Here is a 17,988-nt window from a genome sequence, read left to right as displayed (position 1 = left end):
GTTCACTGGGAGTGAACGTGCACATGGGCATATGTGCAGTGCAGATGGTCTGGGACTAGGATCCAGAAGCAAGTATTGGAGCTAAGTGATTTGGCAGCACAGATGCACCTCATGATAAAAATGGATTTGTAATGTGAAACGCCAGTGAGAGCTTATTAGAGGGAATTGAAAAATACCTACAGCGTACAGGCTTAAGAAGCTGCTTTCTTACTGTGGATGTAAGTAATTAATGTGTTGTAAGAAAACACAGCATCCAGACAGATAAGCAGCAATGACAGCAATTTCCTGCTGGAAAATATGGCCCAGTATATATTCTGGAAGTTATTATGTTGTATTAATTATTTATTATTATTTTTTATATATTAGTTACTATTAATTATCATTCAAAATTGTCATAAGATTGCCATGATATCAGCCACAGGCAAGGGACAGAAAATCCTTATTTGCTAGGTGTGAAATCCCAGCTAGAGCAGTAAAGTACTGCATTCCAAAAGTGGGTGTAAAATACTTGCCTCAGCAATGGTTTTAAGTATGTTAGATCATCTGAAAGATGGTTTTCAACTGGACACAGGACTAGTGAATATAATTTGCATAGATCACTATACCTGTCCATTAATATTGAACTCCCTATGTCCCAACAGTTCCCAGAGGTTATGATATTACTTGTGTGGGGTTGTGGATGGACAGCAAAACAATGAGAAGTAACTTTGTGCCTGCGCTTGGCAGTTTTGATCATGAGCTTTAGCTTCCCCAAGTCCATGTTTGAATTGGTACAATTTTGCTTTCTACAATACAATAATGTATCTAATAACATGTTGCAAAAATTATGTTATATTAATACTCTGAATGAAGTGGAAAAAATGGTCTGGGGGGAAACTAATTTGAGGGTAAGGTAGATGCCACAGCACTGCAGAAGGGGTGGTTTAGGGACATGGGCAAGACTCAGCACCTGATGTTTTAGGTTCAGATCAATCCTTCAGCCATTGAGTCAGGCATTGAACACTAAGCCACTTACTAATTGTGACCTGGAAGGTTCTCTCTGCCTTGCATGAACAAGTCCAATAGCTTTATTTCCTGGTAAGTGCAGATACAAATGACCATAAATATTTTCATGCCTTTTGCATTTGACAGCTCCTCATAGCTGATAAATAGGCTGCTGATTAGCTATGGTGCCTTTTCTTAAGCTGCTTTTTGACTGTGAGCAAATTGTTCTTTCTATCCATGTAGTAATGCCCCAGATACATTTCCCTGTATCCAAACATGTGGGTGTTTTGCAAAGGTTAATGGAAAATAAATTAGAGCTGAATAATACTGATTACAATGCAAGAGTGTGCAAGCAAGTCTAATTAATACAACTGGCAGCACAGCTCAGTCCTGGCCTGTGCCACCACTCTTTCTCTCTTTCTTTCTTTCTTTCTTTCTTTCTTTCTTTCTTTCTTTCTTTCTTTCTTTCTTTCTTTCTTTCTTTCTTTCTTTCTTTCTTTCTTTCTTTCTTTCTTTCTTTCTTTCTTTCTTTCTTTCTTTCTTTCTTTCTTTCTTTCTTTCTTTCTTTCTTTCTTTCTTTCTTTCTTTCTTTCTTTCTTTCTTTCTTTCTTCTTCTTCTTCTTCTTCCTTTCTTCCTTTCTTCCTTTCTTCCTTTCTTCCTTTCTTCCTTTCTTCCTTTCTTCCTTTCTTCCTTTCTTTCTCTTTCTTCCTTTCTTTCCTTTCTTTCCTTTCTTTCTCCCTCAACCCTATTTTTTTCCTAAGCTGGCACCCACAGCAACCTAAAACTGCTTGTTTCAAACAGTCTAGCAAGGAGAGATTTACAGAGACATCCCACTTTTCTCACTCAGGACTTATACAATGTTCAATCCTCTAGAAAGAAAATAAAAGCTATTATATTCTCCCTTCTTCTATCTTGCTTATGAACATCCTAATTCTACCATTAAGATTAGAATATTTCCTACGTTTTAGTGTTTGCTGATTTTTTCTGTGCCGGGAGATATTGCAAATAAACTTGGATTTTATCTTGTTAAAGTGGCATATGTTAACAAATCTCTTTTCTGGTGAATCAGCTCACTTTTTATCCTACATTAATGATCCAGCTTTTCAATTAGTTTACTTCTGGGCAGAAGAATGGCTTTTAACTCTGGATAATATGCATAGGCTATCTGAAATCAGACAGGTGACTTGAAAACCCCAGGATGATAACAGGACAGAACAAGAGGTCTTGTACCTCTGCGTCTTAGACCACCACATCTTATTTCTGCCTGTTACCTCTGTCACATCCTTCACCAAGAAAATCTGGAAAGGAGGCACCTGGGAAGGCAGTAGTGCAATGGGAGGTGCTTGGCCTGAGGACACTGAAAGTTTAATTTTGAAACACTGCAGTGTATTGAGTTCTTCAAAATATGAGGCCAAATTTACCTCACTGTGGAATGAAGAGGTACTGTGGATGCACTGTGTACATGGTGTTGAAGATCACATAACACCACCTTTAATTTTAGAAATGCCACCTTGGCACATGCTCCCCAGAGGCATGAGAGGAACACAGTCTATTAAACCCCACTGCTCTGGGGGCTTCACTTGCAATCTCTCTTCACTTGCACTCTCCCCCTCCATCGCTCCCTGCAGCAACAAAGGCTCTGCTTGCAAGGCACAGTCTGACCCCTGAATTCAAAGCATCCTGTTCCAGGGTCCCCATGGGCTCTTACATGCCTGACTGCTGGACTACGGCTTCATCATGTCCCCAAATCCTTTTGCTTTTTGGCACATCTGAAAGCCATTCCTCTGTACTATTCTTCCTCTTCCACAGGAAACAAACCAGTTGCTGTGTCAGCATCTTGGCGAAGAATCAAAGAGAACAAGTTACTTGTCAGACAACACCTGAGGCATAGGCAGTTAGGATGGGGATGATATTTCAGCAAGAGTAACCCTTTCTGGCACTAAGGAAAAAAATCTTAAAAATTTATTGTAATTTTGAAAAAAAAATGCTCTCTTTAAAAGTTATCAGTTTATTTCTATGGCACAGATTAAACAACACAGCAGCTACTTTCTCCACACTGTGCTTTCTGCAGGAGCAAAGGTATTTTATTAGCAATGTATTCTAGATTCCCCATATATTTACAACACCTCCACTGAATAAACAGGGAGAATAAACGATGTTGCCTTTACTCTCCCCCCATCGCTGATTCTCCTGCTGGATGTGAACCAGGCTGCCAGATGCTAATCCATTGCTGCTGGAGTCCTGGAGACCACAGACCTTTTGATAGGCAGTTAACAGCTTTGCTGCTAGCATGGGCCATGCAATTTCTCTAACAGCAGCTTTGTGCTGTTTTCTTCAGCATTGTATTTGGCTGCTGTTCTTTCCACACTACTGGATATTTTTTAAAAATCTTTGCACAGGTACTGACTAGAATTTGTCATTATTTCATTGATTTTTTTTTTCAGTGTCACAGAAAACTCTAAACACCATAGATATATTGCCTTTAATGGGGACCCATATACAGAGCTCTCACTAAAGTCATGTCTATATTGGTATGTCACTGGGGTACGTATAGAAAAGAGCTTTTTGTACCTGCTGTGTATAGTGGTGATGCCCCCAAGCAGGACTGGCTTCTTGCTGTCTTTTGTGGTACTTTTCAATCGTCCTCTCACATTTGGCTACCTTTGTAGCAGTCACTCATTGCACACTCATTTCCACATTACAGGAGGGTCTCAAACACATCAGCAATGATTAATATCTTGTGTAAGAAGAAGAGGATATGGCTATATCAAACATAGCAGAAATGTGTAATTTTCTCTGCAGGAAGAAGGGAATATAGCTATATCCTGAAGCCTGAACTGGGACTGACTATACATTGACCCACTTGGTTTTTCAGAGTAGCATTTCTGATAATGCCTTTCTGATGAATATAGCATGTCCTGTAGCCCTTCCTCTGAATGTTACCTGAGCACTAAATGGTTTCCCATGATTCAGAAGTAAATGTTGTCTTTTTTGCATGTTTGAATATACACCTTCTTTATCTATTGCCATACCACACTGATTTTCTCCAAGATTTCAAAACATTCCTCATGAGCAGAACACTCCTACATGGCTAATGTAGAGCATCATCCTCATTAGACAGCTTTTTTTTTCCTGTTGATCATACTCAGTTGGGACAAGGACTGTCTCATCCTATGTTCTTACACAGTAATCTCAGTAATGAATCTTCTGGGTGCAACTGGTAAAAAAAATGACAAGAGAGGAAGAAGGACAAATAGCTATCATTACCAGCCAAGGAGAAGTGGGACTTTCATTACACAGGCATATCATGCCTGATGTGATCATGTCATCCTTTTTCCCCCACAGTCATTATATCTGAATGAGCCCTGAGTAGTACAAGACTAATACTGTATGTCAAATGCCTTTTTTATTCACAGGTTACTTCAGAGAAGACCTCCTTGGGGAACAAGAGGTTCTACAAAACTGAGTAGAACTGGGGTTTCTGTGGATTGTGATAAAACAACACATGAAGAATCAGTTGTCCCTACACCACACAACAGGTATCTGTCTACTGTCATCTTAATAAACTTTCCTAGACAATCTGTCAAATACTTATTGATCCTCAAAGTTTTTTATTTTCTGGCATTAATCTTTCCAACTTCTCCTTAAGTCCATTTCTTCTTGTCTTCTCAGTCAATGTAAAGGAACACCACAAGCATGCTTCCATCAGTGCTCTCTCACAATGAGCAGGCAGGCTTCCTCAGGCTCTCCTGGGGGACTGTGCCTCTGTTGTGGTTTAACCCCAGCTGGCAACTAAGCCCCACAGAGCTGCTCACTCACTCCCCCCATTGTGGGATGGAGGATGAGAATTGAAAGAGTAAAAGTGAGAAAACACGTGGGTGAGATAAAGACAGTTTAATAGGTAAAGCAAAAGCCGCACACGCAAGCAAAGCAGAACAAGGAATTCATTCACCACTTCCCATCGGCAGGCAGGTGCTCAGCCATCTCCAGGAAAGCAGGGCTCTATCACGCGTAATGGTTACTTGGGAAGACAAAGCCATCACTCTGAATGTTCCCCCCTTCCTTCTTCTTCCCCCAGCTTTATATGCTGATCATGATGTCATATGGTATGGGATATCCCTTTGGTCAGTTGGGGTCAGCTGTCCCAGCTGTGTCCCCTCCCAACTTCTTGTGCACCCCCAGCCTACTCGCTGGTGGGGTGGGGTGAGAAAGCAGAAAAGGCCTTGACACTGTGTGAGCACTGCTCAGCAATAACAAAAACATCCCTGTATTATCAACACTCTTTTCAGCACAAATCCAAAACATAGCCCCATACTAGCTAACTATGAAGAAAATTAACTCTATCCCAGCCAAAACCAGCACATTCTTAACCCCTTATTCCATATCATTTACGTCATGCTCAGGTCCCAAACTATCCAATACATCCTCATTAACAACCACCACCCTTCCCATCCTTTGATATAATACACAAATATTGTTCCCTTAGCCTATGGACCACCCCTATAAAATATCTTTAAAATGTCCATAAAACGTCCACACATTTGTCCAAATGTCCAAAATTGGAGGCTGCCGATTGCTTTTGCTGGTTTCTTCCCGACTTTCTTAAAGTGCGGTGCCAGAAATAGCCAAGTGCTTCAGCAGGGACCTTCCTGAGGCTACATAAAGGGGAAGGATTACTTCAGCATGTACCAACTTTGCTATTTATAGAGGCAACTCTGAGTTGGCTCTATAACTCTCAGTTCTTGGTCTCCTCTCTTCCTGCAGTAATATGACATCTTACTAGAGAAAATGTCTCAGATTGCCAGTGTCTTCCACTTTAGCCATGACAGCAACCACAAGCACTCACATTTATAATTACTGAGCTACAGTTGCTCTCATTTTGACCTCATAAGCCCTCTTTGGCAAATACAGCAATTTCTTATGGGGAATATACGTATTTTAGCTTCTTTGATGTGACCACACAGTCCATGAGCCACAGCCTGAGGATAGCAAGGATAGCAGATACAGAAATATTCTGATTCCATGAAGAGAGGAGGTGGGAACCATTCATTATACCTTTTCAGTCTTTGGTCTTAGCTCTTAAAAGTTAAATCAACCACAAACACAGGAATGTAAAATGCATGGTGTAGTAAATAGACAAGTTTAAAATTTTCTTTATTTTCATTTTCAAGTTCAAGGTCAATCTTCAATAATTTTCAGATAAAATGAGAGTACAAAAATGCTCCTGTTAGTCTAGTTTGAATTTAGACAGATTATTCATAGTTTCCAAATAAAACTAAGCCTGCTTTTTCAAACACCATTTCTATGCACAAATTATATAGCTCATTCTTTTCATAAGGCATGTAAAACAGATTTCAGTTCAAACATTAAAATATTTTACACTTGGGTTTCGGAATTAAAAACACAAGTAAAAGGTTTCCAAAAAACCATGCCTGAACTGCAGAACAGAAGTACACTCTAAAGACAATTACAAGGTACACATGCAGGGACATGCACATATGAATACGTATGTATATAAACATACTTGGAAGATCAAAAAAATCCGTTTTCTGTTTTGTATGCGATCTCAGTCATTTAGCTAACAAGAATGCATGTTTAATCCAGTACTCATATATTGCTTACACAATAATTACACTTTCCTATTTTTTCAGTACAAGGTCATTTCTGTTGCACAGTAAAATTGCATGTCTTCCAGTCAATGTCCTACAGTAATGGTGTAGGTACATTAAGGAAGCATAAGGGACAAGATGAAGGAATACTGAAAGGTAAAAATGTACTGAGTCTTTGAGAAGATGAATTTGCCTAATGATGTCTATGGGTAACTGTAAATTATCTCTCCTCTTTATCCAATGTCCACTTTCTTTTGAGTAATTCTATTTCTCACATAGTGGAAGAAAATGTGTGTTACATGTATATACACAACAGAGGAAAATCCCATCTATACACTGTATTGGAATTGCAGAAACATGACAAAGCAAGTTTGTTTCTGTTTAAAACCTAAACTCAGGTAAATCACAAAAACTCACCAGTCACTGGCAAATCATTCCATCAGAAAGCATGTTGGCTCAATGTAGCTGTAGAAATCCTTGCAGCCAAGGGACATCAAACAAATTAAGTGGCATAATATCTTTTGGGAGAAAATTACATTTCAAAAATCCTGTCATATAAGAAGACAGAGATGTCCGCAGATCATTTATCTAAAAGTCTATGTCTTCTAACATGATTATTTTATTTCCTGTATTTGAGCCATTTATATTTGAAAGATGCTACTTGAAGAACAGACCCTGTAAATAAGACTGTTCACTCCTAGGAAGGTAACCTGGACTGAAGGTGTCCAGATGATTCTTTGAGCTTGCTTCTTCCACTAAAACCAGCACAGGAATCTATTTTTAGGACTTTAAATTGTCTTAAGCAGTATAGACTAGATTCTGTCACCCTTAATTATACAGAGTGGTATATTATTTTATAAACAAATTGGTTGTTTCTACCATAAATATAAGCCTATCTATGCACAGTGGCAGGATTCACGTCTCCACAACATGCTCTTAGTTTTATTAAGGTCATTGGAAGCTTACGCATCAGAAACTAAGAAGCCACCTAAGACATAATGTAATGTAATTTCTTTCCAGTTACCACCTAATAAATAAGATATGATAATAATGTGTTATGTGAGAAGAGTTTATAAAGTTATTTGTAACTAGATGTGATTTGTACCACAAGAAGTTGGATGGAGGCTTTGAATGCCCTAAATTTAAGCTTCAGGATATGAACAGGTTTATGGGATCTTAAAGTAGCTCAGGAAAGTTATCATGGGCAGGCAGCGGGGTCATTCAGGGCAGTCAGCCCTCACCACTCCACAGGTGCCATCCTGATGGGGGATGTGGTCAACATAAGCAAGGTCTGTAGTATTGCCCAGATAATTATGTACCAAGGCCATCTCCTGCTGACCATCCTGTCACATCTCACATTCTGAATGCGAGACTCAAAAACTGCCTCCCTACTGACTGCTGACGTGAGGCCAAGGCTGTTTCTCATATCAATGTGCTCTGTGTGACCCAAGCCATCAGATGCATCTGGTCAGCACATCATTATGAAATAATTTCCTAGCTAGTAAATAATCTCACTGCCAGGACTCCTTTGGTCTCACATCTACTCACCCTAACGTGGTACCCACCCAAGGCTTGTTACACAGTGAACCTTCCCTTTTGCCTTCCTTCAAAATTCCCTATACCCTTTCACACACCAGCATCATTAATCACTTTCTGTAGCTTTCCTGCATCATACAGGGTTATACTGCACTCTGTCAGTAAATCCTTTGAAACAGAAGCGGGTTACAAGTCTGACACAGATCTGAAATGGTTCATCTTCTGCTTACACAAATAATGCAGAATCCTGAATGCATGCTTTCAATTAGGTCAGTACATGGCCACCAACAATGGCTATCCATGTCTAAGTTAATATTGCTGAGCTGCTACAGCCTCTGTTTATTATTAGAGTGCGTCAAGTTCCTTCCTCTCCTATAATGTTGCCAGAAAGTTGGCAGAGAGCCACAATTTGGAAGGACATATACAGACTGCCATTGTCTTACCTGTACAATGCTATTTTCAGTATTTTTTTGCTCTTACCAGCTGTAGAAAGCTTAGCACAAGTTCTTTGCCCCTTTTTAGGACATCTACAAATAAGTATTTCTTACATGAGTGCTATTGTACGCAAAAATCTTGCACTGACTCTGTATTTCAGTTTGCCTTTGTGTTGGAATAATTAATAAATAATTCCCTATTGCATAGGCTTCTTGTACTCCAAGGAAAGCATTAAGTACTTACACACCTAGCAGCAAGTTATTAAAATGGTCCTAATATGGAATAAATTAGGATTCAGTCCCACAATTCTATTTATACTTATTTGCCTACGTGTAAAAATGACTTCTTGCAGTTCATACATGGATTTTCTTCCCACCCGCCATCTGTTTGTTACGAACGACGTTTGAATAGTTATTTTAATGTCTGATGGAGGAGGCAAATGAATTTACCTCTTTTATCTTCATAAATGTACAAACTCACAGAGAATATATATTATTAATTCTATATTAAGAAGTAATATGTTGAATTAATTGCTGATCTTTATTACACTGAACATTTCTATTCCTTTTAGCTGTATATTTATGATAAACGTGGAGTACTATGATAGACTGCTTACAATACAATTAAGTTTTGCACATGAAATCAACTATAGTCTGATCAAATAAAGTTAATTGGAATATTGTTTCAATAATTACGGTTATTTTCATGGAATGATAGTGATCACTTTTTTCCAAGTCAGTCTGGGCCTTGACATAATTAAAGGGGCATGTATAAAATAACGAAGTAGCCAGAACCCTACCTGACTACCTAAGACTAGGGACTTCAAGTAAGGCTGATCGATATGAAGGTTACTGGTTCTAAGACCTAAATTCTGTCAATACAGAAAATAAATTACAAGTAAGTAATTAAAAGACTAAAATATAAAAAGATTACTATATGACTTAATTATCTATAGCTGATATATATAGCTTAAAAAGAGATTTAATGGAAGCCACCTATGTGTCTCTTTCTGAGATCTCTGGGTTTGAGTGTTATGAAAGTGAGCGCTTTAACTCCTTGGGTTTGAATGTACATACTTGAAACTCCTTATGACTGAAAATGCAGATTCATTTATTCAGTTCTTGTTTTAAACTGAGAAGAACTGTACCTTTCATCATCCAGCTTCATCCTAGTAGCAATACCGAACAGGACACACACAAGGAGATAACATAGGACTTAGTAAAAACCAAATGGCAAGAATTTTGGCGTATGTCTGCGCAGTGCCACTGCTTTAGGCAATTGACATCTCAACATCCTACAGTGTCTGCAGCTGGTTTCTACAAGACATGTTTCTGAAGGCACTCAGCAGCAGTTGCCTGCTGTATTCAACATGGAACATCTGGAGATCTTCATATCTTCAGCAACTGACGACATCTAAAGTGCAGTGAAGCATTGTTAGGTCCATTCTCACCTGTGCTTTCCTTCGTTAATTGATACAATTCTTTGTTTTCCTTCTGTCACTTTGTCTGACGTTTTTTGTAACATTAACGGTGACTTCTTTTGTGGACATTTTCTGTGTGTCCCACTTACTCTGTAAAAGTTTTAAATAGTACAATGAGTTCCACACTGACAGCACAAAGAGTCATTGATGATTACCTGCTAATTTGTGAAAAATAAACAGAATGCCTCCAGTATTCTTCACACAATACTGTGATGCGAAGCAACTTTCTCATTCAGCATGGACACAAGCTGTTACAACTGCTATAAAGGCTGTGGATGTCAGCAGACTTTGGGTCAACCCTCTTGGCTATAATTATAATCTCTGCACATGTGTATTCTAAAAGCAGAGTGAATAAATCTGGTTTCAGTCCAGAAGTGGAAATTAGAGGTTCCTTTTGATGTCACTGGGAGTTGAGTGTGACTAGCATGAGACAGAATTTTCTCTATTTTGTTTCTTAAGTGAAATTATAGTTTCAAAAATAATACTTAGTTCTGCCTGTGTATAAGACCCAAGTACAATATATACCTTTCAGAGTTTCACCAGATTATTTCCAAATATTCAAAAAAGTCAGTCTGTCTGAGGCATGCAAGTGCATTGCTAATTTAAATTTATCCTTCTTCATCTCCTAGTCTGACTGCTTGTTGCCATAAGCAACACACTATACTGTGCGGTAAACTGGATAGGTCTAGCAAAGGACATTCAGAACCGGGCTGATGGAGACACAGAGCTGGGTTAGGTGGGCTTAATTATTGCATTTCCAGTGTTTCATGAGATAATTTGTAAGTGTAAAGAATGCCAGGTAAATTTGGCATCATTTACATGGTAACAATGCCAGGTGGAATAACATCTGCTAAACTTCCACTGACGTGAGTGGAAGATAGAGCAAAACATGGTGTTTGTTTGCCTCTGTATATTACTTCACATTTCTGCAGCCTGAATACACCTGCTCCTTTGCTATCTACTCCCCCAGTGCTCCTGTTCACACAAGGACTCTCCAAAGACCACACATACCATGAAAATCAAACCAGGGTATTGTCATTCAATGACATAATCTGGATACCAACTTTGCTTTTGGGGTGCCTGACCATTCTATTGCTTTCACTGATATTAGGACTCCTTTCCTCATCAGCATCTTTTACTTCTAAGTTATTTTGACATTACACTTATGAGAGGATACTAAAGTTTCCCAGATGCAGCCTGTGTCAAACCCTTTCCCTTTTGACACCACAGATTGTACCCTGTCACATAACTGATGGTAGGGGTAAGGCAGTAGGATGCTTTAGAGCTTGATGCCTGAGAAAATGAGAAACAGCGACGTAAAGCAATTTACCTCCTACTACCCCCCCAGGCCAATAGCAGAACCCAAGTCTACTGAGAGCACCATATGCTTCATCACATTCATCACATCACATCTGCTGGAAATACAACATAGCAGAGCGGGACCAGTCCCGGAGATTCCTGGAATGTGTGGGAGATAACTTCCTGACACAGCTGGTGAGTGAACCAACCAGCGAAGGTGCCCTGCTGGATCTCCTCTTTGTGAACAGAGAAGGACTGGTGGATGATGTGGCGGTCGGAGGACGACTAGGGCACAGCGATCATGAAATAATAGAGTTCTCTATTCTTAGAGAGGCCAGGAGAGGGGGAAGCAGAACTGACACCCTGGACTTCAAAATGGCTGACTTTGTCTTGTTTAGGCACCTGCTTGAAAGGATCCCTTGGGAGATGGTACTGAAGGGTATAGGGGTCCAGGAAGGCTGGGCACTCTTTAAGAAGGAAGTGTTAATGGCTCAGGAACAGGCAGTCCCCAGGTGCTGTAAGAGAAGCCGGCGACAGAGAAGACCACCCTGGCTGAACAGGGAGCTTTGGCTGGAACTCAGGGAGAAAAGGAGATTTTACAGCCTTTGGAAGAAGGGGTTAGCCACTCACAGTGATTACAAAGAGGCTGGGAGGCTATGCAGGGTGGAAATCAGGAGGTCCAGCTAGAAATTACTCTGGCTTCAGCAGTCAAGGATAATAAGAAATGTTTCTATAAGTACGCCAGTAGCAAAAGAAAGACCAGGGAGAGTATCCATCCCCTGCTAGATGCAGGAGGAAACATGGTAACAAGTGGTGAGGAGAAGGCTGAGGTGCTTAATGTCTTCTTTACCTCAGTCTTTAATAACAAGACTAGTGTATTGAGGGAATCCAGCCTCCTCAGCCAGAGGACAGAGACTGGGAGAATGACCCCCCTGCATTCCAGGAGACAGTCAGTGACCTACTGCATCACATAGACACACACAAGTCTATGGGACTGGATGGGATACACTCGAGGATGCTGAAGGAGCTGGCTGGGGTGCTCGCCAAGCCGCTTTCCATCATTTACCAGCAGTCCTGGCTGACCGGGGAGGTCCCGACATATTGGAAACTGGCCAATGTGACGCCCATATATATATAAGAAGGGTTGGAAGGATGATCCAGGAAATTACAGGCCTGTCAGCTTGACTTCGGTGCCTGGGAAGCTGATGGAGCAGCTCATCCTGAGTACCATCACACAACACATGCGGTTTATGAAAGGCAGGTCCTGCTTGACAAACCTGATCTCCTTCTACGACAGGGTGACCTGCTCATTGGATGAGGGAAAGGCTGTGGATGTAGTTTACCTCGACTTCAGTAAGGCCTTTGACACCATTTCCCACAACATTCTCCTGGCGAAACTGGCTGCTCGCGGCTTGGATGGGCACACGCTTCACTTGGTAAAAAACTGGCTGGATGGCCGGGGCCAGAGAGTTGTGGTGAATGGAGTTAAATCCAGTTGGAGGCCGGTCATGAGTGGTGTCCCCCAGGGCTCGGTTTTGGGGCCACTCCTGTTTAACATCTTTATTGATGATCTAGACGAGGGGATCGAGTGCACCCTCAGTAAGTTTGCAGATGACCCCAAGTTGGGTGGGAGTGTTGATCTGCTCGAAGGTAGGGAGGCTCTGCAGAGAGATCTGGACAGGCTGGAGCGATGGGCTCAGGCCAACTGTAGGAGTTTCAATAAGGCCAAATGCCAGGTGCTGCACTTGGGCCACAACAACCCCCAGCAGCGCTACAGGCTTGGGGAGGAGTGGCTGGAGAGCTGCCAGTCAGAGAGGGACCTGGGGGTGTTGATTGACAGCCGGCTGAACATGAGCCAGCAGTGTGCCCAAGTGGCCAAGAAGGCCAATGGCATCCTGGCCTGTATCAGAAATAGCGTGGCCAGCAGGGACAGGGAAGTGATCTTACCCCTGTACTTGGCACTGGTGAGGCCGCACCTCGATTCCTGTGTTCAGATTTGGGCCCCTCGCTACAAAAAGGACATTGAATGACTCGAGTGTGTCCAGAGAAGGGCAATGAAGCTGGTGAAGGGTCTGGAGCACATGTCGTACGAGGAGCGGCTGAGGGAACTGGGGGTGTTTAGTCTAGAGAAGAGGAGGCTGAGGGGAAACCTCATCGCCCTCTACAACTACTACCTGAAAGGAGGTTGCAGAGATCTGGGGATGAGCCTCTTTAACCAAGTAATAAGTGATAGGACAAGAGGGAATGGCCTCAAGTTGCGCCAGAGAAGGTTTAGACTGGATATTAGGAAGCATTTCTTTACAGAACGGGTTGTTAGGCGTTGGAATGGGCTGCCCAGGGAGGTGGTGGAGTCCCCATCCCTGGAGGTGTTCAAGAGGCGGGTTGACATGGTGCTTGGGGATATGGTGTAGTTGGGATCTGTCAGTGCTAGGTTAACGGTTGGACTAGATGATCTTCAAGGTCCTTTCCAACCAGTGATTCTATTCTACAGCATGTAGAGATAAAAGAAAAACTGTAGTCAATGTGGATATTCACATGAATAAAATGGGCACATTTTGAGTTTGGGGGGATAGTCACATTCTCGACTCCAGGCACCTAAACTTTAGGTGTCCAAATCAGAAACCTGCTCATCTTACACTTTCCTAAACAGTCAGTGGAGAAACAAAGATTCAGAATGGCAAACTAGAGCTGGAGCCTAACTTAGATACTACACTTTCACTGTAGAAAAATACATTTATTTTTTGACTATAAGAAGTTTAGACAAATTACCTTCCTTTCTTAGACACCCTCATTAGATGTGTAGAATAATGTAAATGCCCTACTTATCATCAAAAATTTTGTCTGCACTGGGTTGCAACAGTACAGATACGTATTAATGAATGTAAAAAGGCAAGAGGATACTCTGCAAGCCATAAGGCCCTGGGACAGGAACATATGCTTCACTGAGTAGTCCCATTACAGTCAACACTCATATTATTAATATGTTGTGGGAATTTGCCCATACTTCCTAGTAAGTCTAAATACAGAAGTAATTTTTCAATCGCTTAAAAATTAAACAAACAATTTTCTCCAACAGTATGTCAGGTATACACTGTAATTCTCAAGTGTGGCCAAATCTTTTTCATATTGGATTGATAATTATGTTAGTTCTGTTCAACCATATCCAACCTGACCAATTAATTTTTCTCTGTGAGGTAGTGGCTATGACAGGCATTTATGTTTTCCATTTACAGCAAACCCATGGCTCTAGATGTCATGCTGCTGTAGAATGTGTCCCTATACATCTGGAGCTGCAGTATCTTATGAAAAGATACTGCAGGATCCATCTCATTGGGGAATATTCCTGTACTACTGCAGTACGGAAGATAATACAGTGAAGATATAAAATAAACAGACATGTACTGATGTGTTGTTTGTTAACAAATGCAAGGTGAAATTCAATCCAAATTCCCTTTTTCATTTTTGCTCAATCCCCTTGTGTTTAAATCTGTCTCTCTCAAGGACATGATTCCCAAGAGGGGACAGCTTCTTATGGAGCATGTGCAGTGGTTCCACCACACACCGTGCTGAGAGGTCTTCCCATCTGAGAAACTGAGGAAGCAGTAAACCAACAGTAGTTTTTGGATTACTTTAATCTGCAGCAGTTCAGCAGCTACTGCACAAACAGGGCAGCAGGTGGAAACCTGTGAGAGACAGGCAGGTAGGCAGCTACAACAGGAGAAGTTTGGGCTTTAGTCTAGCCCCAAAGCCTTGGGTGTTCATACACTGGATGATCCTTCCACAACTTACACTACATACAGGTGAGGGCAGAAGTGGGGAGGATCTGATCCAAAGCCTACTGAAGTTACTGAAAAGATTCCCATTGACTTTTTCAGGCTTCACATCCAGCCTTGAATGAACCAGAGTTCATGCAGTGCACATGATTTAAGCAAAACAGCAATTAAAGAAAACCCCATTCCCTTTCAGATAATTTATCTAAACAGTTTGCACAATATATACCACAGCTGGACTGAGCTGGAAAAAAGTAAGCGTGGAGTTTTTTTGCTGTAACAAGTGTGTGTGCTACTCTGATTGCTGAATAAAACATCGATTTTGTGGCCATTCAGGCATGAGGCATTGTCAGAGGTGCTAGGCTCAGTCATGCCCTGGCTGTGGTGCAGCCGTTTTCTCTTATCCCAAGGTGTTAAAGACGGTTTGACTGCAGCAAGGAAGATTGTCACAAAAATAAGTTTGACCTGGTTGAAGCTAGTGCTGAGCAGCAGGGAACATAATTATACTCTTACCTCTGCTGTCCTGAAGCCGTTATGTCTCTGCGTCGTAGCTCCTGTGCTGTGGACCATGGGGTTCGCACACTGAGGACCACAGTCATTCCTCTTCTCAGTGTTTAGCGTTCCAGCTGTGGCTGATGCTGTAGTTACACCTGTCTGAGCTGATTTCCCATCCTCCAGAAGACCTAGAGGGAGACATGAAATTGTGAGATTAATACTGAGGAGCAGTTTGTAACTGGCTCTAGCTCTCCTCTATTTCACATTTTTGTGATAGCACAAGTCATGGAAGGTGTAGCACAGTACTACAGTGAGAGCAGTCTACCTCCTTTTGCCACCTTTATTCCCACACTTTCCATTATTTGGCCTTTCTCCTATAGTCCACTGCCCTGTGAAACACTGGCTCAGAAAACATGAAATACTGGTTAATGAGTGCATCATATCAGGAGCCTTTTGGTCATCTCCACATATCTGTTGGTTTCTACACACACACAGCTGCTTTCATGACCAAGGGTTTAACTAAGAACCCAGAGAGGCTCCCCTTAAATCTGTTTCAATTCTGGGAAATGATGGGGTTAGATGTGAGCATGACAGATGAGACCAATATGGACGGATTGCTCTATTCATGGCCTTGAACAATTTTTTCATCAGAAGTTGAGGAAAAAAATTCAGGAAAAATGCATTTCATGCTGTTTTGACTATCAGTAATCAAATAAATTATTAATTTGCTTTCTGCTCTAGCTGTATGGATAAGGCACATGTTATCCTGGTTTCAGCTGGGATAGAGTTAATTTTCTTCCTAGTAGCTGGTACAGTGCTGTGTTTTGGATTCAGTATGAGAATGATGTTGATAACACGCTGATGTTTTAGTTGTTGCTAAGTAGCGTTTATCCTAAGTCAAGGACTTTTCAGTTTTCCATGCTCTGACAGCAAGCAGGTGCACCAGAAGCTGGGAGGGAGCATGGCCAGGACAGCTGATCCGAACTAGCCAAAGGGATATTCCATACCATAGGATGTCACGCTCAGTATATAAACTGGGGGAGTTGGCTCGGAGAGGCAGATCGCTGCTCAGGGACTGGCTGGGCTTCAGTCAGCAAGTGGTGAGCAATTGCATTGTGCATCACTTGTCTTTCTTGCGTTTTATTTCTCTCTCTTTTTAAATCTTCCTTTTCATTATTACAATTTTATTTTATTTTATTTTATTTTATTTTATTTTATTTTATTTTATTTTATTTCAATTATTAAACTGTTTTTATCTCAACTCACGAGTTTTACTTTTTTTCTGATTCTTCTCCCCATCCCACTGGGGGTGGGATGGGCGAGTGAGAGAGAGGCTGCATGGTGGTTAGTTGCCAGCTGGAGTTAAACCACGACAATTGTACAATATGATATTAGCCAGCCTAAAAGAATTTTCTCATTTTATTGCATTAACAAAAATCAGTTGTCATTTATAGTGAGTGCAGAGCACTAACCATCTGGTTGCAACACTGGGTCTGAAATCAAAATACAAAGATCAAGTGGGATGGATGACTGTAGCTCTCAATTTTATTTTTGGCAAATCTCATTTATAACAAGCTTTATGTTCAAATAGGAAAAAAAAAAAAAAATCAGATTTACTAACCGGCAATGCAGGTATCACAACTAGAAGAAGCAGCAAGGAGTAACAGATACTAAGTGAAAAATAAGTATGAGGAAAACCAATGACAAGTGTTTTTGTCATTTGGTTGAAGTGTGCATTGTGTCATCAAAACCTTTTGCCATGAATCAGGTGGGAATTCAAGGACAGTATTAAGGGTACTAAAAAGAAAGCAGAGTCCTGAATTCTTTCCCAGAAATCTGTAAGAAAAGCTGCTTTATCAGTAGAAAGCAACATCAGTAGCAGCTAGCAAAGGCAATGACTGAAATCAATAAATCTTCAACCAAATATTCAAAGTCTTGATATTGAAAATATTTGAAGTTGTGTAAGGTTTAAGAAGTCTAAATACAAACTAGTCACTGCATTTCCCTGAGCAGTCAGAAGGTGGTGTTAGTTTTCCAAAGACAGTTTAACTTGTAGTGGTGGTAACTAATAATGCTAAGTCATCTACTTTTTGATAGAAAAAAATTGGAGTTGAAACTTGAAAATACTACGTTATAGTTTATTTTAAAAAAACCCAACCAACAACCTTGGTCTTTGGAAGCTGCCTTTTCTGCTAGATATAAAAACTAATGTTCTCCCATCTAAATCTACAAGCAACTTCCCATAAGACAAGAGTAAACTTTACCTCTCCTGCATCTCCCAAAAGTCCACACCTATTTGTGTTTTAGGTCTTATCTCTTCCTACCACTCCACAGTACCAGGTGAGAGGCAGAAAAATGACTTGGTGCAGAACAGTAAGT

At 40.8% G+C, this 17,988-nt stretch overlaps 1 protein-coding gene and 1 long non-coding RNA gene across 2 annotated transcripts in view; one reads left to right on the top strand and one right to left on the bottom strand.

The window, feature by feature from the left end:
* LOC141950756 (uncharacterized) overlaps positions 1-17,988 on the top strand; it is a 41,030-nt gene that overhangs the window by 12,641 nt on the left and 10,401 nt on the right. Inside the window, exon 2 of the long non-coding RNA XR_012631149.1 lies at positions 4,402-4,524. This is a non-coding gene — a long non-coding RNA (uncharacterized LOC141950756). The remainder of the gene's footprint in view (positions 1-4,401; positions 4,525-17,988) is intronic.
* The window catches only part of BAALC (BAALC binder of MAP3K1 and KLF4), a 30,273-nt gene continuing 18,383 nt past the window's right edge, over positions 6,099-17,988 (bottom strand). The window contains exons 2-3 of the mRNA XM_074886020.1: positions 15,628-15,797; positions 6,099-10,135 (exon numbers count right to left, since the gene is read on the bottom strand). Of these exons, the coding sequence (XP_074742121.1) occupies positions 10,031-10,135; positions 15,628-15,797 (275 nt within the window). The 3' untranslated portion in view covers positions 6,099-10,030. The remainder of the gene's footprint in view (positions 10,136-15,627; positions 15,798-17,988) is intronic.

Source organism: Strix uralensis, chromosome 1, assembly GCF_047716275.1.
Source record: "Strix uralensis isolate ZFMK-TIS-50842 chromosome 1, bStrUra1, whole genome shotgun sequence".
NCBI classification, from domain to species: domain Eukaryota; kingdom Metazoa; phylum Chordata; class Aves; order Strigiformes; family Strigidae; genus Strix; species Strix uralensis.
This window is presented reverse-complemented; position numbering and strand designations above follow the sequence as displayed.